General features: G+C 43.8%; 1 protein-coding gene across 1 annotated transcript; it reads right to left on the bottom strand.

Annotated features, from left to right (window-relative positions):
• Window positions 1–148: 148 nt before the first annotated feature.
• LOC308312446 (E3 ubiquitin-protein ligase TRIM35-like) lies at window positions 149–25,776 on the bottom strand (the record flags this gene model as incomplete). Its single annotated transcript, XM_080759053.1, has 3 exons — window positions 149–168; window positions 19,987–21,345; window positions 24,435–25,776. The coding sequence occupies 3 exons, from the start codon at window positions 25,774–25,776 to the stop codon at window positions 149–151; spliced, it is 2,721 nt and encodes a 906-aa protein (XP_080615179.1).

Genomic DNA, 25,776 nt, shown 5'->3' with positions numbered 1-25,776 from the left:
ATGTTGTAAAGCCAAGGAAAAGGAGTGTTGCAGAACTGGTGATTTAATAAACAAAATAATAATTCAAAAGGACAAATGTGATCAGCCAGGGTTCTAATTATGTATCCAACCTCCGTAGTGAACAAACAAAGTAAACTCTCTCTTCCTCTCAATAATGCGACCGCTTCCCTGCACACCAGAACACAAAGTAAACACAAGATATCCCATAATACTCCTCGTCCCAGACTCAGCCCACCAACACAGTTAAAGGAACAATCCCCCTATACTGTACTGTATAATACCTTAGGGTTACAACACATACCATTCATTGAGTAGTGAGTACACACCACAACTAAGCATTTTCTGCACACTAACCAAGCATTCAGAGCACAATGAAGTGCAAAAAACCATAGAAATAAAAATAATCATAGAAATGGAGCACACATGAATGACAGTGACTCTGGAGAATGAGCCATTTCACACAGTACAGTAGGCCTACTTTTTCATAGTCAAAAACATAAAACAGCATCACTCCCCTGTCCTCCTCTACCTCCCCCCCTCCCTCCTCTACCTCCTCCGCGCCCTCCTCCACCTCCTCCCCGCCCTCCTCTACCTCCTCCCCGTCCTCCTCTCCCTCTTACCCCTCTATTCTCTGGTTGTCCATCTCTTCAAGGTTCTCCATTGTTCACCAAACACAAAACAGAGGCTCTCTCAAGTCCCTTTTGTGCTGCAGTCCTGATTGCAAATTGCTCACCAGCTCTGAATGTTTAGAGATTTGACTATTTGTGTGTGTGTGTGTGTTGTGTAGGTTGATGCTTTGAGATTTTGGGTGCGTTCGGAAATGCGCACCGGGAATAATGTGTCAGTTTGTTGAGTGTGGTGGGCGGTGACGTCACAGAGTGCGTTCAGTGTGCCTTATTTATGAACGACCACAGCTGTGACGCATTCACACGAATCACACTGGACAACCCCAGCTTCAGGGTAGGGTCGCTCAGTGCACTCGGCACACCCGGTGCGCAGCGCACTGGATTTAGTGCACAGAGTGCACTGAATAAACGACAAGAGAGGGTGCAATCAGGGCACATTTCCGAACGCACCCTTGATGTGAGAAGAACAACTGAACACTGTGTGTAAGTGTTTGGATAACAAGGTGATATATAGGTGACAAACATGGTATAATTGACATTAGAGTGTATAAAGAAGGAAAGTCAGAGTCTACTGCAGATAAAGGGAGTGTGATGAAGTGCAAATTGTGTGTCGAGCGATTTATAGGTACATGAAGTGAAGGTTGTGCAAAGTGTGCCAAGTTGTATTCAAGATAACTTTGTTGTTTGATGATCATTTTGTCATTTCTCCGCAGGGGGCTCTACGAACCGGGCTCTACCAGATGGAGTATATAGCCGTTAAGGGGCGAGAGAGATGGCGAGGAGAGAGAGAAAGGGAGTATAATAACCGCTAAGGAGCGAGGGAGATGGCGTTAAGGGGCGAGGGAGATGGCGAGGAGAGAGAGAGAAAGAAAGCGAGAGAAAGAGACAGATCAAGCCAGACAGTGACCCGCACAGTAGGATGGAGAAGAAAGAAACCAACTCATAAAAGACGTTTTAAGACATGTGGCTGGGTTGTGTGTGTGTGTGTGTGTGTGTGTGTGTGTGTGGGTGTGGGTGGGTGGGTAAGCAAAAATACGATTTCATGCTCAGCATGATGAAAGTGCACAAAGGACATGTGCAAGAATGTGCGTGCGTGCGTGTGTGTGTGTGCGCGCGCACGTGTGTGCGTGTGTGTGTGCATACGTACGTGCATGCGTGCGTGTGTGCGTCCGTGCCCCACCCCTCTAAGCAACCACCAGACAGCTCCAGTCAACGCCAGTCACAATGCACTTTCTCCAGCAGTGATCAAAGAGCTGTGTGGCTCTCTCTCTCTCTGCGCTCCAACCACCACGGGACCCCCACACTGCCCCAGTGATGACTGGGGGAGAGAGAGAGAGAGAGAGAGAGAGAGAGAGGGAGTTAGCCCATTTTGGGCGGGAAGTATACTCCTTTTGGTGTTTTAAAGCATCATGTTATACTTTAGCTATTGAAAAATAGCAGATCTACAAGCTCATAGCGCGCCACCGAGTGCCGCGCTATGAACTTGTAGATCTGCTATTTTTTTTTTATCGTGAAAATGTGCCTCATTCTTTGAATATATATATTATTACAGAGTGAATGTTTTTAACTCAAATCTTTGCTTCTGGGGATCGGTCCCTTGCAGGGAACAACATATTTTCAGATGGGGGGTGGAGGCATTTTACATAATAATTTTGGGGGTCCTTGACATGAAATATTGAGCACAACTGAAAACACAGAAACATACTGTAAGGTTTTTCAGAAAACTGTCAGGATTTTTTAAATTTCGACGTCAGGCCTAGATGGGTTAGAAGAAGAAGGAAGGGATGGGGAAGAAAGACAGTGCTAAGGGGTTGGTGGTGATGGTGGTGATGGTGGGGGGGGGGGGGGGGTTGTTTGAGACAGAGAAGAGAAGGACAGAATGGAGCAATAGACTCGGGTTATGAGGAAATGTGGAGGGGAAGCGATGGATGGATGGGGGTGTGTGTGGGGTGGGGGGATTTGGAAGGGGAATAGTTGAGCAATGGCTGCGAGGGAGAGAGAGAGAGAGAGAGACAGAGAGAGAGAGAGAGAGAGAGAGAGAGAGGGGAACGAGGACAGACGGAGGGAAGGGGAGATGAAGAGAGACTGGGACTCAGTAAAGAGAATAAAGAGGCGCTGTGAGAGTTGAAGTGTGTCAGAAGCACGAGTTATAGTTCTTTGTGGCGTTCAGGTGTTGCGCACGCCACATCCGCCAGCTCACTGCAACGGGTGTGACCTTGACCCGTTCTGACCTGAGATCAGATTCTATACAAATGTCTTCTACATCCTGACAGTTTTCTGAAAAAGCCTATGTTTCTATGTAGTGGCTCTTGCGATATTTCAAAAATAGCAGACCTATACAAGCTCGTAGCGCGACACTCAGTGACGCGCTATGAGCTTGTAGATCTGCTGTAGAAATACATATGATGAAAGCACACGCCTGCTTTCTGCATGCACCCACACTCACACGTACACACACACACACACACACACGCACACACGCGCACACACACACACACACACACACACACACGCGAGAGCACCCTATACACAACTCATTTTGAGGCAAAAGTAATTTCACGCACAGCATAACAAGGCCCTCCGAAAAAAAGTGTATCAGAATCTTTTGCTGTAGGGGAAAAGTCCCGGTTTTCTGGAAATGGCAATTAGTGTGTCCTGCTGCTGTATTCAGGCTGTATTTACTTGTCCTGTGTAAACGTAACGTACGTATACGTGTCGTACATGTACAGTACGTAAACGTAACGTACGTATACGTGTCGTACATGTACAGTACGTGTCGCGAACCAAAAATAGACGCTCCACAAGCTCCAAACACGACACAGTGCGACGGTGTCCGAGAGCTTGTAAAGCTATACCAGGCCACTCTATGGACCCCGCACCAACACTTGATGCATATATATTTCTGGTGGGAGAAATTATAATTCATCTTCATCTACTTTCATCAACAAAGCTGAAGACCTTCCTTGGAATGCTTTTCACACTGACCTTCTAGTGTAGCCGCTTAACATCCCCACGAATGGAACTGGCATTCCCAAAACGGATTTGGCCTGAAGTGCCGAGGCTTATAGATCAAGTGCCAACTCTGTCGTGTGTGAGAGGGAATTGGCCGTGGTGGAGCATTGTGTGTGTGCGTGCGTGCGTGCGTGCGCGCTAGCACGCGTGGTGCATGCACACGACAGACAGTGTGTGTGTGTGTGCATGCATGGCTTGTGTTGCATTAGGCTACTTGAGTTCTTGGAGCAGGAATTTACATCTAGAATGCATCTAGAATTCAGAAACCGTAATCCTTGTTTTTGCCGTTGTGATTATCACGACGGAAAGGGAAATAGAGAAGAGGAGAGGAGAGGGGAAGAGAATAGAAGAGAAGAGAAGAGAAGAGAAGAGAAGAGAAGAGAAGAGAAGAGAAGAGAAGAGAAGAGAAGAGAAGAGAAGAGAAGAGAAGAGAAGAGAAGAGAAGGTTATTATTTAATGTCCTCCTCTGCGTTCATAGCCGTCAGAACCCTGCAGAGTGGAGGCTTGTCTCGACCTGCAGGGACTGACAGAATAAAATCACCAGATCTCCCTCCTCTTCCTCCTCCTCAAGGTGTGAACATGGCTAATGAATTAAGATCAAACTCCGGCTCATTCCTATATAGCTGTTCCGTCTCTCATCTCCAACGCCGGCGACAGCTATAGATCTTCGTAGAGTTTCAGCCAATGGGCCGTGACAGTCAGTCGTTCTCAAAAACTTTCAAGTCACTTTTCACGATTCTTCAAAAAATAGCAGACCTACAAGCTCATAGCGCGCCACTCGGTGGCGCGCTACGAGCTTGTAGATCTGCTATTTTTCAATAGCTAAAGCATAACATGACACCAAAAGGGGTTCCCGCGCAAAACGGGTTAATTCTCTCTCTCTCGAAATGACCCACAAACTCCATTACCTCCAGTGATCGCTCCATCAGCATTTTCTGAACAACAATAGCCGCGAAAGGCAAATTAGCAAACAATACACTGTGTCCCCGACTCCCCCCACAGCCTGACGGATGAAAGCCACGCAAGGGGCAAACAAATGCATCCAAGAGAGAGCTGCCGCCGCTCCAGAACCCCAAATCTGTTGCTTATCTGTTCCTCACACACTATCAGACAAATTAGCACTGGGGTCCACTTAGTCTTGTGTGAGTCGTGCCGGTGTGTGTGTGTGTGTCTGTGTGTCTGTGTCTGTGTGTGTGTGTGCGCGTGCGTGCGTGCACGGGCACTTTTTGTGTTTGCCTGAGTGCGTGCATCTGCTCATTACCAACACAGAGGGCCCCACTCATCGTTTTGACTGCCCTCCTCTTGCTGTTATTTATGGCTGTCTAAATGCTCTTGGACACCTCTCGTTTGTTTGGACAGCTCCAATTGGCTTTCTGTCTAAACCAAAGCAAGGGGAGAAAGAGGATGATGGGACATATAGGTGACGCGGAGAAATACATATTTCAGGTCAGATAACTCACAAATAGATTGAACAAATATTTGTTATAGAATGAGAATACAAAGTGTGAATGTAATATCTTATCTTGGCGTTTGGCTCATGCTACATTTTTCTCCCTGCTCGCTCGGCACAATTATACCTTATACCTAAATCACACAACCTTGTAATGAGAGCTCAACATCTCTCTTGGAAGAGCCATTCTCTAATATACGGCAACCTTCCCTGTGATTCTAATCTTCACTGGTCCCATCCAGAAGAACACAGTTTGCCGGCCACTGCTACAGAGCTGATCATGAGGTTATAATCTACTCTGGAGTCCTGCCTCAAAGCAGACCAGAGGTAGAAAACTGTCGTTCCCTGATTGTCATCGCTAGGGAGACATGCATCAGTAAGCAAGCAGGAACTGGGGATGGCAATGAAGGACCGGGAATTCTGGCGTGGCGTTGTGAAATCCATGATCTCGACTGCCTGTCGAAAACATTATGATGATACAACCATCCTTAAGTAGTAAAAGCAGGGAGATAGGTATTCAAACCCCACCCCCATGGGCAACAGGAATAGCAGACCCCAGCGGTGGGAGCAAACAACAGTGCATAACAACCGGAAGAATCCAGACTTATAGTTGAGCTTAAATACCCCGCCCCAATTGGTCAGCTGATTGCCACGTCAGCGAATGACATGTGGGTCTTGCGTGACAATGAATGAGCCCCTCTATGTACGGTATATATCTGATTGAACTATAACCCTGCAAAGCTACTGTACTGACACTGTACGTATGGATGTATAGAACTATAGGGAGCAAGACGGACAAGTACATTTGGATGGGGGGAGTGGCAGGGAAGAGGGGAGAGGAGAGGAGAGGAGAGGAGAGGAGAGGAGAGGAGAGGAGAGGAGAGGAGAGGAGAGGAGAGGAGAGGAGAGGAGAGGGAAAGCAGAGGAGAGGAGAGGGAAAGCAGAGGAGAGGAGAGGGAAAGCAGAGGAGAGGAGAGGGGAAAGTAAGAGAGAGCCTTTGACTCATCTCATCAGACAGGGAGATGCATTTTGTCTTGTCCTGCTGAACCCAGCCTTTCTTCTCAGCATCCACATCAGTCTTCATGTTCGGTGTTAAGTGTGCATTCAAGTGTGTGTGCGTTTGCGTGTGCATGTGTGTGCGTGCACGTATGGTGCTCAGTGAAGGAATCAAAGCATAACACCCAGGAGTGAGTGAAGCCTTGTTTGTCTGATTAGACTCCTCCAGGGAATACAGAGGGAGCCAGGGGGAGGAAGGGCTGTTTGAAGACTATTCTACACACGCACGCACACATACGCACACACACACACACACACACACACACACACACACACACACACACACACACACACACACACACACGCACGCACGCACACGCACACAAAACACACACACACACACACACACACACACACACACACACACACACACACACGCACGCACACGCACACAAAACACACACACACACACACACACACACACACACACACGCACGCACGCACACGCACACAAAACACACACGCACACACACACACACACGCACACAAAACACACACACACACACACACACACACACACACACACACACACACACACACACACACACACTCTCTCTCAGTTCATCCACTCACGCTACACTACACATGGCTATACTACAGCCAGAGAGAAAGCCAATTATATTTGAATGTTTATGAAGGATTTTTCTCATTTATTGTGTGCCACCGATGTGTTCCGGTCTCTGGGTCTCAGGGCACTCCCGTGCGTATGATGATTGCCTCATACGGTGCGTATATATATAAGGTCTGATTGTCATTCCTGACAACGTGTTTGGGTCGCCGAGCTTAACGCAAACACCGCCGCCAACATGGTGGTCAGATGGCGGGGGGCGACGGTGGACAGCCTGGGGTCTGTATAGCCAGAGATTGCCATGGAAATTGAAACGACGGAGGGAGAGAATGGGGTCTGAATGAATACGTGCCTGGGTGAGATGTTTATACTCCAGACTGATAATCTAAATGGTTATCGATGTCAGAAGGCCGAGTGTCACAAACATTCTCACTACGGATCGCTGCATGAGAGCCAAGTCTATAACCCATTTTGGTGTTTTAAACATTATGTTATAATTTAGCTATTGGAAAAATAGCAGATCTACAAGCTCATAGCGTGCCACCGAGTGGCGCGCTACGAGCTTCCAATGAGACTTTAAACTAGTGACTGGAAGCAGAGAAAGTATTCATGACCATGTTTATTAAGGTAATACAGTCTAGGTGAAGTTGGGCCCAAATACATGGAGCTATGGGGTTTTTTGGGCCCAATGACAGCGCCACAACAGGCCATTATATGAACTTTCAGGAAGTCAGGATTTCCTACTGGCTTCACACAAATCCAGCCTCACTGCCTCCCCTGGGAAACGCCCAGGCAGACAGTCACACAACACCCCCACAACGCCATGGGAAACACCCAGGCAGACAGTCACACAACACACCCCCACAACACCATGCAGCCAGACCATAATGTTATGCCTGCAGGCCAGGGCACTGCTCTTGGATTGGATTCTTGGATTGGCTCCATTGATTGATTGTCCACGGGGCAGTGACCTGTAGGCCAGGTGTAGCTAATAAGCTTAATTAGTAGTAAACCCCAGTAATGGCTGGCTGCTCCATCCAGGGGGCATTTTGGTTCCTTTTCAACTTTCCTCCTCGTTGAATTTTAGTTGACTGTATAAATATACAGCTTCAACTTTTAAGAGTGAGATGATGTAAGGACTAAGGACCAGTCTGCACACAGCAGGCGGCTAAAGGCAGGGAAACAGCTCATTTAACGCTGGAAATCATTATTTGTTCAGCCCGAAGAATTGTGTTTGTTGTCATGAAGAGTTGGCTTTGTCCGCGGCGTAGCCGTCTTTAAATAAATACTTTTTCAAAAGTCTACGAGGAAAATGAACAGGGATTTATTTTCCGGGTCTCTCGAGGGGGCGGGACTGCGACGCTCTATAGGGGCCAGGTGACTGCAGCTATAGACTCTGAGGGGTTTTCGTGACTGCAGCATAATACACAACATGGGGGAGTGAGTCTGCAGTCCTGACTCTGCAGCACAATACACAACATGGGGGAGTGAGTCTGCAGTCCTGACTCTGCAGCACAATACACACCATGGGGGAGTGAGTCTGCAGTCCTGACTCTGCAGCACAATACACAACATGGGGGAGTGAGTCTGCAGTCCTGACTCTGCAGCACAATACACAACATGGGGGAGTGAGTCTGCAGTCCTGACTCTGCAGCACAATACACAACATGGGGGAGTGAGTCTGCAGTCCTGACTCTGCAGCACAATACACAACATGGGGGAGTGAGTCTGCAGTCCTGACTCTGCAGCACAATACACAACATGGGGGAGTGAGTCTGCAGTCCTGACTCTGCAGCACAATACACAACATGGGGGAGTGAGTCTGCAGTCCTGACTCTGCAGCACAATACACAACATGGGGGAGTGAGTCTGCAGTCCTGACTCTGCAGCACAATACACAACATGGGGGAGTGAGTCTGCAGTCCTGACTCTGCAGCACAATACACAACATGGGGGAGTGAGTCTGCAGTCCTGACTCTGCAGCACAATACACAACATGGGGGAGTGAGTCTGCAGTCCTGACTCTGCAGCACAATACACAACATGGGGGAGTGAGTCTGCAGTCCTGACTCTGCAGCACAATACACAACATGGGGGAGTGAGTCTGCAGTCCTGACTCTGCAGCACAATACATAACAAACATAACTAAATGAAAACTATTGAAGAGATCGACTATGACTAAAACTAAAATCAATATTTGCTGCCAAAAACAACACTGGTCTGAACCAATTCATTTCCAACGCACAACACTCTGAATTGGTTCAACTAGAGCGGTGCCCGTTGGGCACTGGCCTACTTGGAACGATGCAAGTTGGAAATCCATGCTCCTACACAGCTATTATGTCTGTGTCCCTTTTATGCCCATAATATATGGAGTTATTTGTCAAGCATGCCCATGCAGAGTCAGAATGATGTCAGAACAGGCCAGCTCCATATTATGGCCACTGGGCAGGGAGGGGCCCTGCATGTCCAGAGCCCGGGCTGCAGAGGCCTTTTGTGGCGGTTCTGGACAACCGTGGGTCCGACCGACTCGGCACCGGGCACTGGACTCCCTGTGGTGGCGTGGAGCGCGTGTGTCGAATTTGAAGTCGGTGGGGCGAACGGTTCTCGGGTTACGTGGATTACAACAGTACACACACACACACACACACACACAGAAAGAGACTTGGTGCATTTATAGTTATAGATATTAGGGCGGGAACCCATTTTGGTGTTAGCATCATGTCGTGCTTTAGCTATAGAAAAATAGCAGATCTACAAGCTCATATAGCGCGCCACCAAGTGGCGCGCTATACGAGCTTGTAGGTCTGCTATTTTTGAAAAAAATTGAAGAGCGACTGACATAGAAGACATTTTTAGAATCTGATCTCAGGTCAGAATGAAAACTGTTAGGATGTATAGAAGACATTTTTAGAATCTGATCTCAGGTCAGAATGAAAACTGTCAGGATGTATAGAAGACATTTTTAGAATCTGATCTCAGGTCAGAATGGGAAAACAATAACTGAACCATTCCAACCCTGGTGGAAAAGGGCCCAGAGAGAGAGAGAGAGAGAGAGAGCACGCCGACAGACAGACATGCAAGGAGAGAGAGAGAGAGAGAGAGAGCACGCCGACAGACAGACATGCAAGGAGAGAGAGAGAGAGAGAGAGAGAGAGAGAGAGCACGCCGACAGACAGACATGCAAGGAGAGAGAGAGAGAGAGAGAGAGAGAGAGAGAGAGCACGCCGACAGACATGCAAGGAGAGAGAGAGAGAGAGAGCACGCCGACAGACAGACATGCAAGGAGAGAGAGAGAGAGAGAGAGAGAGAGAGAGAGAGAGAGAGAGAGAGAGAGAGAGAGAGAGAGAGAGAGAGAGAGAGAGAGAGAGAGAGAGAGAGAGAGAGAGAGAGAGTTGCAGAAGTCAGGCCAAGTGGGGAGAGATGACAGAGAGTTGAATAAGCCCCAGGCAAGGAAGATGCAATGTTGGGGAAAAACAGTGGTTTTCTCAAACTTCTTCCATATCAAGGGCCATTATTTATTTATTCAGCATTTGAGCCACGGAACCACCATTTGATTTAGCCTTTCAGACCCAAAGTTAGGGAATATTTTGTTAGCGTTTTATATAACAATTCTATGCTGTATTGATGTGGTACCAAAACCGTACCATAGGAAAGGAGAGACAACAGGCGTTGATGAAAATGAAAATCAATTATTCTACTGTAATTATGTAGACTTCTTGTTGTAGTAATGGAGATGCTTAACAATAATTGAACTCTTGAGAGCCTAAAATGTTAGTCTGTCCATCTGCCCACCCCCCCCCCCCCCCCCGACAATATGAACTCTTACTTATTTTTCTTACTGTTTTTACTCTTGCCACTACTAACAACTTTTGCACTATGATTGCCTTTTTGTATTGTATTTGGATTGATGCCAACAGGTTAATTTAATTTAATTAAAATCCATCCATCCATCCAAATTGTACTTAAAATACCAAAAGTAAAATTATGCAGAATGTCTCATTTAATTTTTTTACAAAACTCTTTTGAAAAAATAAAGGGAAGCTCCGCACACTCAGATCTGTTGCACAATGAATGTATTTATTTAGCAAGCTTTGGGTCTACTGACCTGCAGGCATCCAAAAATACAAAAATCTTTTGAAATTAGCAAATCTACAAGCTCACACTGCGTCACATTGCGACACATTGTGAGCTTGTAGATCGGCTATTTTCAAATGGCCGAAATGTACTGTATACGGTATACTGTATATAGGGCTGAAGTGGTAATAACAAAGTAACTATTGTAACTAAAGTTGTCAAATACATGTAGTGGAGTAAAAGGCAAAAGCACATATTTTCCTCTGAAATGTGGTGGAGTAGAGGTAAAAGTACAGGATATATTTGACGTACTCAAGTACAGTCCTTGAGAGTAAATGTACTTATAGTTACTTTCCACCACTGGGAAAATGTAACTAAAGAAATAAGAGGAGATCTTGACTGATTGACTGACATGCTGACAGAGTACTAGCAGTGACAAATGTCACCCTTCCCGCCCGGCCTTCCCTCTCCTGAACAACTGGGCCAATTCTCCATTCGTCAGCAGAAAGAGCCTGCTGTCAGGGACCAATCAGAAGTGCCTGACTGACTAACCAGCAGGCTCTAGCAGTTTTAGCCATCATAGCCGAGTTTTTTATTTAGTTTCGCATGTTCTCCCCGTGTCCCCTATACTATAGGGACAAGCATGCAGCTTCCACAAGTTGGCCCATAATAAAGACAAGGAAAAGCATTGAGAATTAGGTGGCATTTCACGTTGCATATGAGATTCTTTTTCCTTTTTTTTTATATATAAATAATGGTAATGGAGATATTGTAAAAGTTGTCACTTTATTAATCCAACAAGGTTTTTTTATTCTATGTATATAGATAGGACTATACACCGTATATCTAGGTGTGCCCCGAGATTTTTAGGCTATGAAAAGTGTGCCCTGGGACAAAAAAGGTTGGGAAACACTGCTCTATAGGGTAGTTACCCTCACAAAAAACAAAAAACATGCAGTAATCCTGGTCACTAAACTGCCTCCCCTGGCCAGCCGGGGCGCCTGATGGAGGGGAAAGGAACTGGTTGGAATAACGTGTTCCTTCCATGCGCTACGTCCAACCAGGGAAACTCCCACCTGTCAGCTGTAAAGGAGCAACTTGGACACCGTTGCTCTCCCCAGGTTGGTGGAGGGTGTGTAGAGCCCAGGATCACATTAGATAATTGACACAGGGGTGAAAAATGGGTTACAAAATCGTGGGATAAAAAAAATATATATATAAAAAAAGTTTTTTATTATTTTTTTTATTTAGTTTTCGTCAGTGGAAAAAGGTAACATTTTTGGTCTGATAGTTTTAGTCGAGGAAATCAACGCTGCATTGCCACCATGCACTATACGTGCGCTGACCCATCCCGATGCGCTGTTGCAATCAATCCCACTGTAATTACAAACTATAGGCCTATCTGTCCAACACTTTAATCTCACTCATCTAAGTGGATGACGTGATAATGGGCTTTATCAGTTGGAAATGACTGCTGGGATCTGAGCAACAGAAAGGATACACAAGGGCATTTAGGGTCAGGACTGCAGCTTATCAGATGGAAAAGTGCTTGCTGGAGGGGAAGGGCAGCGTCGTTGCTGAATGGTAAATGAGTACAGCTCCCTGTATATATATATATATGGGATAGGGGAAAATGCTTTGCCACGCACATAACTACAATAACTTCTAATCACTTCTTTACATGCAGATATATAGGACACCATTGGTTTACTTCCAAAACACTGTATTTTCACTGTATTATCAGTCGACTCAGTTGCTCTTTGCCCTTATCTTATGTAGGCCTACTGTATGTAACTGTAGTTTATTCTTTTTGTCCTGTGTTATGTCAAATGTGTGTAGGCCACTATGGGTCGCAAAACTAATTTCAGTGCAAACTGACGATAAAGTACTATTTCGTATCATATCATTGGTTTACTTCCAACAGTTACATTCTAAAACCCAGTGTATTCATTTTATACAGAATTTTCATTTGTTTTCAACATTTTAGGATTCATGTACAGTAGACCAGTGGCTTTCAACCATTGTTGTTTTCGTCGACTAAAACTAAGACGAAAAATGTTCGTCGACTACCTTTTTTCACTGACTAAAACTAAATAAAAACTAAATAAAAACGAATCTATGATGACTAAAACTGAGACTAAATATACTAACAATTTCGTCAACAAATAAAAACTAGACTAAAATGTTAGGAAGGGACTAGTGGACAAGAGATCCAGTTTTATGCTGGGTTGCATGCTGAAAATAGCATATCTACAATCTCGCAACGCGAGATTGTAGATCTCAGATTGTAGATCTGCTATTTTCAGCATGCAACCAACGTGTAAAATATGTCATTACAACGACATCAAGGCCTGTCAAAACACAAAATCGTATGACATTTAGTCGACTAAAACTAGACTAAACACATTCCAGGTGACTAAAATGTGACTAAAACTAAGTGAAAACTATTCAAGAGACTATGAATAAAACTAAAATAGAAATTTGCTGCCAAAAACAACACTGCTTTCAACCACTCAGTGGTTCCAGGTGGTCCCCATGCAGCTAAATTAGTAGCCTACATTTCTTAATTTACAAGAAGTCTACACAGTTAGATAATAAAAATGATATTTTGATCAACGTTTATTGCCTGTTGTCTATCCTATGGTATACCCCGTATCAAGACTCCGGTTCGGTCTCTATCCTTTCATTACTCTATGGGTAAAACATGGGGGGAAATCCTGCCATGAATTACAGAAAATTAATTAATTTATTTTGTGTGTGATGACTTTTGTCATTTTAAATGTTTGCGTATATGTGTGCAAGTGTTTCTGCAAGCGTGGGTGATCGCCTGTCCCCCACACATCTCATTGATATACAGTAGTATTTAATTTAAAACAAATATGATTTGATTATCCCATTATATAAAAAAAAAAAGCTATAAGAAAATCTTTGATAGTTGCAACTGTAGCCCATTTTAAACTGTCAAGATTTAATGTTTGAGACACATTTCACATGGCACTATTTTTCCTTTCTCTATTTTTTATTAGCTCTAATTACTGTGTGTTCGGCTTATAATTACAGAAGACCTAATCATTTAGGTAAATAACTAGCATGGCAGAAAAGACCAGGCTGTGATGAAGAGCAATAACCCTTTAAACTGAAGCATTTGCAAGCTTTATTGTTTTAAATGAGTTTGATACTGTGTTATTTGAGGTCGGGGTTATTGGTAGATTGCCACAGCAACGTTTTTTACAATCCATGCGGGATAATTGCAAGGCAAAGTGTTATTGGTTCACCTTGGGAGTTTCCAGCACTAAATTCCAATTAGTTTATAAATGCTCAGTTGTTAACAAAGGGCTATATGAGGCCCCGTGGCCATGTTGGCAATGTTTACATAGTCCAGGAAAACTTTTGATGAACTTTGTCTTTTAACACAAAAAGACTATCACTATACTGAAATTCAAGTGGCAGTTTTCCATCCTCTTGACTCCCTGAGTGCCGACTCTCAAGAGAACAAGATAGGGTTGTTTGTCTTTCATCTGGCCCACCTATATCCATCGCACACAGGGGGCTGTATTTTGCGTGTCTTAAGTACCAGGTCTTATTCCCTAACTTGAGTAAACTATAAAGACCTGGAGGCGTGATCAATGCTCTTGTTCATTTGAGGGACAGAAGTATTGCTTGTGTTGGACAAGTGGAATGGGGGGACCCGGGACCCCCGTCCCTCCATTCCACTTGTCCCACACAAGCGATACTGGAGTTCTGGGTTTGCAACTGTAGCTATTAAATGCCTTGATGTCATATTCGACCATATAGGCCTATTGGCTATCATTCCTCTGGTGTCTCACATTTTGTCTTAAAATCATGCTTTTTTTCTTTTTTTTTCATGCTATTTTAACAGGCTTAAAAACACATCTTGCAGGGAGAGACAATGAGAGAGCTTTACAACAGAAGGCCAACTATTAGGGGACTAAACTATTAGGGCATTTGAACACTGATGCAATTGCCTGCCAGTCACAATGTGGGACAGACAGGGTGTCAATTTGTGGGACGCCTGAAAAGTCTTGGAGATGAGGGACTGTGCCACGCAAAGAGGGACATCTATCTGGTCACCCTAACTGTAAATGGAGAGGACTCGTCGCCCAATGCTCCGATAGGAACGTGTAGCAAGTGGCACAATGGGTATAAATCAAATGCTTTCAAAATAAACAAACAGTTAACCAGTTGATCCAAGTTACAGTTAATGACACCAAGCCTATATGACTCACCGAAGAGTATACCAAGATTGTCACAGTGAATCTGCTACCTCTGCCATGCTGCTGCCAAACAATTCGGCCATCTTGTATAGGTGGAAGTGGGAGTGGGGAGTGTAGGACCTGATGTCACTTTTATACTGCCTTGATTGACAGTTGACATGGGTTGCCATTCGTGGGTTGCCATGTTGGCTGGGTTACAAACGGGAGGAACTAAGTCTAAGTCTATAAGTCATGTGTGACTCTGTTGTGTTTGAAAAGCCGAGACCATGCACAGACATACCGTAGGCCTACTGTACAGTGTCTGTCTGTCTGTGCCAATGTGAACTGACATTGGGCAAGTCAACTCCATATCAGACTGTCTGGAACTCACCTATGATTTTTATGACATAGTCAGCTCCCGGTAGGATCCGCCGGGAGAAACTAGGCACAGCTGCTGGACAGGAGACTAATTAATTAGAGCGACAGAGAGAGAGAGAGGAGTGTGTGTGTGTGTGTGTACGTGTACGTGTGTGCGTCGATTTAACAAAGGTGCAGACGATCAGAAATCAGCAGAGAGTGAGATACGTTTGCGCTACTGTATGCCGAAGTGAAGTAGGCTCTCCCTGGAAATAAGCAGCAGATCAGACCCCTGCTAACCTGGACTGGCAGCAGTGCACGCACGCACACACGCACGCACACACGCACGCACGCACACACGCACGCACGCACGCACACACACACACACACACACACACACAACTAGATACTGTAACATAGACAGCCAGTTCCTATCGGAGTGATTTTCTACTGATATTGACGTATATGCACTTTGTCCTCGGTAGAGCAGAGACGCCATCTGTATTATTACAGCCACGACACACACACACACGACACACACACACACACACACACACACACACACAGTCACACACACACACACACCTCTCTATTGGATTTTGGTGGAGGCACTTTTTTTTTTTTTTTAAATGCCCTTCCCGTATTGTTTTCAGAAAGTTAATTCTCCCCCTTGCCTGTTACCTCCTCTTAAATTAAAGCGTTCGCCAGAGGGAAGGAAAGCCATTCCTCAAAGGCACACGTACCGTAAAAGGCTATAGCTGTAGCAGCAAAGAGAATCATTTGTTCTGGAAATGAACACTAATTTCCAATGCTGCAGATAAGACAAACACATATGGGGGGGGGGGGGGGGGGGGGGGGGGGGACGGAGACAGAGGAAAGACAGAGGAAAAGGGGGGGGGGGGGGGGGTGTCATCATCATTCAGCAGCCATGGGCCGTATAACCCATTCTGACCTGAGATCAGATTCTAAAAAATGTCTGTTTGAAAATGACAGTTATCTGAAGAAGCGCTATGTTTCCATGTCAGTCGTTCTTCGATTTTTCAAAGATAGCAGACCTACAAGCTCGTAGCGCGCCACTCGGTACGTAGATCGCTTATAGATCTGCTATTTTTAAATACCGGTAGCTAAAGCATAACGTTTAATGCTATAACACCAAAAGGGGTTCCTGCCGGCTAAGATGGGATAAATCCTCAGCCACTTGTTCTTCCCGTTGTGCTGACGGCGAGGCTGGGCCTTGTAAAGCAGCTCCGAGCACGGACATGCTTTATGTTCCCCATTACACTGACTAATTGAATATTTGTCTATTTCTAATGAGGTGGGCTGCCCCTAGAGTGTCTACTGCGTGTGTGTGTGTGTGTGTGTCTGTCTCTGTGTGTGTGTGTGTGTGTGTGTGTGATTGTTTGTGATTGTTTGTGTGCAGTGGTGTGCACAGACATTTAGAGGGGCAGGTGCTCAAGTGAAAAAAAATGGGGATCTTGTGCAGCGTGTGGAACCGGCCGGTTGCCTTAATAGTGTGAGATTTTGGGGCATAAATAATATATTAGAAGATTTTTTTTTAATCAAGAATTGATCAACGTCACCATGGTCCACATACTGTACACTGTACAAAAAAAACTATGTTTTTGTTTTCTTTAAAAAAGGGCACATTGCTGTCCATATAGGGCAAGGGCAGGTGGTGTTCTAGCACCCCCTAGTGTCTATCTGTGCATGCCACTGTTTGTGTGCGTGCATAATGTGTTTGTGCATATAACACAGTAAAACTCCCTCAGTGTCAATTGTGCTCTGAAAAGTGTACAAATTTGGTTGCATTTGTATATGATTTCGGAGTTACAATGAATTAACACGTTTATTTAAGAGGAGTGCCACCTCATGGCCTTTTTTTTCCATGGGATTGTATGACACGATGGAGTCAGGAGTGGCTCAGAGTAGCCGGTAGAGAAGCTGGGTTCCCAGTTCCATCCCCCAGAGTTACAGTGTCACATGAAGTGTCCTTTATTTGGGCAAGACGCTTAACCCGTCAGTGCAGGTTGGTCAGTGTCTTGCATGGTTTCCTCCACCATCGGTGTATGAATGTGTGTGTGGATGATGAGTGAATGTAATGCACAATCTATGTAGAGCTTTGTATATATGCGCTATATATATATATATATATATATATATATATATATATATATATATATATATATAATTATATATGCACCATTTACAGCAGGGGTGCCCACACTTTTATGACGTGAGAGCTACTTTCAAAATGATCAGCTCAACAAGATCTACCCACCATTGCTGAAAAAGTGAAAATAGTTTAAATATGTACCTGAGGGGGCTTTAGAATAGCGGTGCTGGCATTACATTACATATAGGACAAATGCACTTGGAATGGGAAATAGAGGGGGAGAAATCTAATAGTTAGGGTTTTTTGTATTTAATTTGTAAGGCTACAGACATTTTGTGCACAGCAACACTGTTGAAAACAAAATATTGCATTGTGAGTTTGAGCTTACAGGCCCATTTTGTCAATCAATCAAGTCACCTTTAACTCAAGTGGCAGATTCTAAAAATAAATTAAATATTATTTAGGGACATGTCCTGTGATCTACCCGTACAGCCTTTGTGATCTACTGGTACAGTAGATCACGATCTTACCTTTTGGGCACCCCTGATTTACACCATTTCAGACACAACTAGATACTGTAACATAGCCAGCCAGATCCTATCAGAGATATCCGAGGCAATTGGAGTGGTTTTCTACTGATATTGATGTACTGTATATGCACTTTGTCCTCGGTGGAGCAGAGAGACGCCGTCTGTATTATTACAGCCACGATGACATACTGTAATAAACACATTTATGGCTAATCTGATAGGAGTCATATATGACGGGCAGGGCTCAAATCTGTCTGGCAGCTCAGATAATATGTCAATATATCATGCAGTCTTAAAGAGGCACTATATGTAACTTATTTTTACTGAATAAACTGTCATTTTGTCCCATCTGTATGTTAGAGTATGTTAATGTCATATAATGTATACAACGTTTTACCTTATTTCATTGTCTTTTTATGCATTTTTGATGTTTTGTGTTTGTGGCATTTCTTTTGCTGATTGATTGTTATGTTGTTTGATATTTTTAGTTTGATATACTTTGTACTTTATTTGTCTTGTAAAGCACTTTGCGCTGCTCTCGTGTCATGGAAGGTGCTCTATAAACAACGTTTATTATTATTATTATTATTATTAATGTTAAATTAATGTTAAGTTAATGCCATGTAACTTATACAATAGAAGGTAAAAGGTAGAAAGGGAAAGTTACATAATAGTGCAGCTTTAACTGGAAGAAACCTCGGGCAGAAATAGACTATAAAACGTGTGTAATATTTAACATACTGAGTGCTCAGCGTCATATAAAATGTCATAACTTCTTAACGTCTTACACGTGGGAGTCAATATTGATGCAACTGAACTCAAATACCACCGATGTTGTGTGGTAGATCATGTTTATTTAATTTTACAATTCATTCATTATGTCTTTCCTTCAGATCTATAATTTAAACAGAAATCAAACGGTACATATACAGTATATGCCTCTCTACACACTAATAATAGTAAATAAATAGTAAAAGTATCATCGTACATAAATACCCCATAACATTATTTCTATAACATTTTATCATCATTACCACAAGGCCACAACGCGTCGCGCTGTGATGGGTTGTGAGCTTGTAGATTTGCTATTTTCAGCTTGCAACGTAAAATTACTTATATTGGATGTCTAGTCCTTTAACATGTGTGTGTGTGTATGTGTGTCATCACCATCATCATCATAACATGTGTGTATGTCCTAGGGTTGGGTGACGATACAAATCTATCGTCAATCGCAAATTTACGAGTCCAATAGTCCAATCGTTGTGTTTATCCCAACACAAACATTAAATGCCATTGATAATGAATGGTCAGTTTCTAGTGTTTATCCCAACACAAACATTAAATGCCATTGATAATGAATGGTCAGTTTCTAGTGTTTATCCCAACACAAACATTAAATGCCATTGATAATGAATGGTCAGTTTCTAGTGTATATCCCAACACAAACATTAAATGCCATTGATAATGAATGGTCAGTTTCTAGTGTTTATCCCAACACAAACATTAAATGCCAGTGATAATGAATGAATGGCCAGTTTCGAGACTGTGTTGAAATAAAGCCACTTTCACTTCATTTCTTTGTAGGCATTTTGAAAAGCATGTTGTACTTTTTTACTTGTACTTTGTACTTGTACTTTGTAATTTTTTACTTTTATACTTAAGTACATTTTACACTGGGTACTTTTTGTACTTTTTTTCAAATTTAATTTGAGGTACTTTTATACTTTTACTTAAGAAACTTTCTTACTTTTTCCAACAGTGTGTCCCTGGGAATCATCACAGTGTGTCCCTGGGAATCATCATCAGAATCATCATCCGAATCATCCTCATCCTCATCCTCATCACCATCACCCTCATCCTCATCCTCATCCTCATCCTCATCCTCATCACCATCACCATCATCCTCATCCTCATCCTCATCCTCATCCTCATCACCATCATCATGTCTATTGTCCACTGTTCTAGGTAAGATCTTCAGAGTACCAGCATCAAGACCAGTGTAAAAGAATGGAAAGAGTGTGTCAGTGAACCTGTGCGTGAAGGTGTGTATGTGTGTGTTAGCATCAGGATCACAAAATGACAGCTTTCCTTCATTCCAGTCCAGCTGGACTCTGATCCTCTGAAGCTTCTGCTTCGCTGAGAGATCAGTGGCTGACCCTGGTACGGAGAGCGCTGTGTATTTACCGTCACGTAATAACCTTATTCTCCAGGTTGGACTCGTTATGGCACCCTTCCTCTGGGACGACTCTGCTAACACGCCTACATCCCAGTGTGTATTGTCTCCAACCTCAACATCCCAGCTGTGACTCCCTGAGTTAAAGCCTTCAGAACCACGGACGTAGGCATACTGGTCAAATCTCTCTGGATTGTCAGGGAGCTTCTGTCTCTCTCCACGTCTCACGCTGGTCAGATCATCAGACAGGATGAGCTGTGGATGTGCAGTGTTGGGGTCCAGAATGACAGGAGTGTAGGAGACAATGTCCTTCATCTTGTCCCAGACTCTGAAGGCCAGGTTGCCCAGGTGTTTGGCCTCGTCTATCAGTGCTCCCGAGACCGGCTGTGGGTCCTGCAGTGTGAGCTGGACTCTCTCCATCGTGGTCTTGTAGTTCTGCAGGAATGAGATGTGTTCAGCTCTCAGCTCCTCCTCGATGGCTCTGATTGTGTCTGAAATAGTTGATATGTCTCTGTTCAGACCCTCTGTCTTCTCCTGCATCATCTGACTCTTCTGCTGCTCTTCCTCCCTCAGTGCAGTGATCCTGGCCTCCTCTTCATCATGTAGAAACTGATGCATCTGCTTAAACTGTTCCTTCATCTGCGTCTCGGTGTGCCGGGCCCGGACCTTAATGTGTTCTGCCGTTTGGTCGTAGTTTGTTTTAACTCCATTAAAAACCTTCAGTTTGTCCTGTAAAGGCTTCAGTGATTTCTGGACTTCCTCCTTGTGTTCTGGTGCAGCTTCATCGATGGGTCTGAAAATGTGGTTGGCGTGTCTTTTAGAATCTCGACACACAAAACACGCTGGCTGTTGACATTCCAGACAGAACAGTTTGAGTTTCTCATCGGCGTGCTGAAGGCAGAGAACCCCAGACCCAGTTGAAGCTCTCTGATGTCTCTCCTGTACGAAGGCCTCACACAGGTTCTTCAGAGCCCGGTTTAGAGGTGGATCAATTGAATGTCTCTTCTTACAAACGGGACAGTCCTTTATTACCTTGTCGCTCCACCATTCCTGCAGACAGGCTTTACAGAAGCTGTGGCTACACGGCAGGAGAACAGGATCTTTAAAGATGTCACAACACACGGGACAGCAATAATCCTCTTCTGGGCGAAATGCGTTGGAAGCCATTTTGTGTCAGAGTTTAGCCACGAATGCCCGAGACAGGAAATGCAGTCAGTGGTTGTAACACTCCTTTTAAAATATTCTAATGAAGTTTACTTTCACAGTGAAAGTAGTTGTTGTTAAAGTCCATTCAGCTGATAGAGCCAGCAGGTAGTTCCAGTGGTCTGGGGTCAGTGTTCAGGGATAGTTCCAGTGGTCTGGGGTCAGTGTTCAGATAGTTCCAGTGGTCTGGGGTCAGTGTTCAGATAGTTCCAGTGGTCTGGGGTCAGTGTTCAGGTATAGTTCCAGTGGTCTGGGGTCAGTGTTCAGGTATAGTTCCAGTGGTCTGGGGTCAGTGTTCAGATAGTTCCAGTGGTCTGGGGTCAGTGTTCAGGTATAGTTCCAGTGGTCTGGGGTCAGTGTTCAGGTATAGTTCCAGTGGTCTGGGGTCAGTGTTCAGATAGTTCCAGTGGTCTGGGGTCAGTGTTCAGGTATAGTTCCAGTGGTCTGGGGTCAGTGTTCAGGTATAGTTCCAGTGGTCTGGGGTCAGTGTTCAGGTATAGTTCCAGTGGTCTGGGGTCAGTGTTCAGATAGTTCCAGTGGTCTGGGGTCAGTGTTCAGGTATAGTTCCAGTGGTCTGGGGTCAGTGTTCAGGTATAGTTCCAGTGGTCTGGGGTCAGTGTTCCTTCCTCTAGCTGTTGATCTAAAGACAGTCTGTTCTTTCTCACTGGAAGTTGTGTTTGATCTGAACGCGAATCTTATCGCCTCTGATCAGACTGGCAAGAGGTGGAGCTTTGACACACTATCTACTGTATAGACATGTAACAAAGTTCACTCTCTCTCTCTGTCTCACACGCAGGCACACACACACACACACACACACACACACACACACACACACACACACACACACACACACACACACACACACACACACACACACACACACACACACACACACACACTAATTCAACCTTATTCGAAAGCCTTCATTTGTAGTTAGTTGTTGTGTTTTGTACCTAAAACAGCAGATCTGCAAGCTCACAACACATCATGATGTGTTGTGAGCTCTTCTGAACTTGACACTGACACGCAACTAACTAAACATTAAGCAATATGTATGCCACATGCTCCCCCCCCCCACACACACACACACACACACACACACACACACACAGATGTAAAGGTTTGATGAGGTCGGATCAACATATGGAATTAATTCTGTACTGGCCACATATGGAGCGTGTGTTGTGTGTACAGGGTTTGATGAGGTCGGATCAACATATGGAATTAATTCTGTACTGGCTATACAGTATGGAGTGACTGACAGACGCCTCTGCAGGTTTTCGTAGTAAACTAGTTTCCAACCTATGGTCGCAATAAAAAGTTATGTTTTTATTGTGTCAGACTGAACTTTGACTGTACTTTACAATGTACAAACATGAACTCTTTCACACACTGACAACCGGGACAGTCCTGCTCATCAGGGGTGCTCAGGGTTCCCAATGAGCAAACTACTCTATGCCAGGTATAACATTTGACCTGTATTGGGAAATGTCTGTGCACAAAGTACTGATTAATATATATATATATATATATATATATATATATATATATATATTAAAATATTAGACTGGGTCCGTTTCCGAAAAATATGAACCCCGAAGGCAAATCGTGTTAATTTATTACATATTTCCTAGGGGTCCACAACTGTGCTGAAACATAATAAAACTATATATGTACCTTATTTCATTGTCTTTTTATGCATTTTTTACGTTGTTTTGTGTTTTTGGCTTTTTTTATTACTTTGATTGTGCCTTGATTGTTATGTTGTTTGATATTTTTAGTATACTTTGTACTTTATTTGTCTTGTAAAGCACTTTGCGCTGTGTGTCATGGAAGGTGCTCTATAAATAACATTTATTATTATTATTATTATTATTAATGTTAAATTAATTGTTAATGCCATATAACTTATACAATAGAAGGTAAAAGGTAGAAAGGGAAAGTTACATATAGTGCAGCTTTAACTGGAAGAAACCTCGGGCAGAAATAGACTCTATAAAACGTGTGTAATATTTAACATACTGAGTGCTCAGCGTCATATAAAATGTCATAACTTCTTAACGTCTTACACGTGGGAGTCAATATTGATGCAACTGAACTCAAATACCACCAATGTTGTGTGGTAGATCATGTTTATTTAATTTTACAAATCATTCTTATACATTATGTATTTCCTTCAGATCTATAATTTTAACAGAAAAAGGTACATATGCCTCTCTAGTCTACACATAAAAGAAAACAATATGGGAAAAGTACAACAGTAAAAGTATCATATATCGTACATAAATACCCCATAACATTATTTCTATAACATTTTATACTGTTGATAGTTTCATCATCATCATCATTACCAGGCCACAAGTTCACAACGTGAGCTTGTAGATCTGCTATTTTCAGCTTGCAACGGAAAATGACTTATATTGGATCTCTTGTCCACTAGTCCCTTAACATTTTAGTCTAGTTTTAATTTGTTGACAAAATTGTCACTATATTTAGTCTTAGTTTTAGTCATCATAGCTTAGTTTTCATTTAGTTTCCATCAGTGAAAAAAGTTAATCGACGGACATTTTTCGTCATAGTGTTTACTCGACAAAATCAACCCTAGTATAATCTGCTTCAGGTCTTAAAGGGACATTCCACTCATGTTCAACATTTTACAATGTCATCATTATACCTTAGAGCGTCACAAAGATGTACTATAATATAACATAATGTTAATTATTTTTTTTCAGACCTACAGTTCTAGGCAACACAGACTGGGGGGTATTATTATTTCCACACAACAACTCTAAGGTATATTAATGACATTGTAAAATGTTGAAAATGTGTGGTATTCCCCTTTAACAGGTTAAACAACCAGTGCCATTAACATGGTCAGTAATATCAGGTTATTAATGTTAACAATATTACCATTATTGCTTGATCAAGATGCTCTATCAATCTATCATCATCATATAATTATTGTCTTTGTCTTCATCATCATCATGTCTATGGTACATTGTCCAGAGTTAGACTGTTCTAGGTAAGATCTTCAGAGTATCAGAATCAACACCAATGTAAAAGTATGGAAAGAGTGTGTCAGTGAACCTGTGTGTGAAGGTGTGTATGTGTGTGTTAGTATCAGGATCACAGAATGACAGCTTTCCTTCATTCCAGTCCAGCTGGACTCTGATCCTCTGAAGCTTCTGCTTCACTGAGAGATCAGTGGATGACCCTGAGGAGAATGCTGTGTATTTACCGTCACGTGATAACCTTATTGTCCAGGATGGACCCGCTGTGGTTCCCTTCCTCTGGAACGACTCTGCTAACACACCTACATCCCAGACCATATTGTCTCCAACCTCAACATCCCAGCTGTGACTCCCTGAGTTAAAGCCTTCAGAACCATGGATCCAGGCATAATGGTCAAATCTCTCTGGATTGTCAGGGAGCTTCTGTTTCTCTCCAAGTCTCACGCTGGTCAGATCATCAGACAGGATGAGCTTTGGATGGGCAGTGTTGGGGTCCAGAATGACAGGAGTGTAGGAGACAATGTCCTTCATCTTGTCCCAGACTCTGAAGGCCAGGTTGCCCAGGTGTTTGGCCTCGTCTATCAGTGCTCCCGAGACCGGCTGTGGGTCCTGCAGTGTGAGCTGGACTCTCTCCATCGTGGTCTTGTAGTTCTGCAGGAATGAGATGTGTTCAGCTTTCAGCTCCTCCTCGATGGCTCTGATCGTGTGTGAAATGGTTGATATGTCTCTGTTCAGACCCTCCATCTTCTTCTTCATCATCTGACTCTTCTGCTGCTCTTCCTCCCTCAGTTTGGTGATCCTGGCCTCCTCTTCATCATGTAGAAACTGATGCATCTTCTTAAACTGTTCCTTCATCTGCGTCTCGGTGTGCCGGGCCCGGACCTTAATGTGTTCTGCCGTTTTGTCGTAGTTAGTTTTAACTCCATTAAAAACCTTCAGTTTCTCCTGTAAAGGCTTTAGTGATTTCTGGACTTTCTCCTTGTGTTCTGGTGCAGCTTCATCGATGGGTCTGAAACTGTGTTTGGCGTGTTTTTCTGAATGAAGACAAACAAAACACACTGGCTGTTGACAATCCAGACAGAACAGTTTGAGTTTCTCAGCATGTAGACTGCAGAGATCCTCAGAGCCTGATGGAACTCTCTGATGTCTCTCCTGTGTGAAGGCCTCACACAGGTTCTTCAGAGCCAGGTTACGAGGCGGACGATCCGTCGAAGAGATTTCCTTACAAACTGGACATTGCTTTATTCTCTTCTCTTGCCACCAGTCCTGCAGACAGGATTTACAGAAGCTGTGGCTACAGGACAGCACAACAGGATCTTTAAAGACGTTGAGACACACAGGACAGGACAAGTCCTCTTCCGAAAGAGACACCTTGGCAGCCAT

This window comes from Protomyctophum bolini (genome assembly GCF_963924005.1).
Source record: "Protomyctophum bolini genome assembly, chromosome: 3".
In the NCBI taxonomy this organism is placed as follows: Eukaryota; Metazoa; Chordata; class Actinopteri; order Myctophiformes; family Myctophidae; genus Protomyctophum; species Protomyctophum bolini.
Note: the sequence above shows the minus strand (reverse complement) of the source record. Positions and strands in the feature narration are given on the sequence as shown.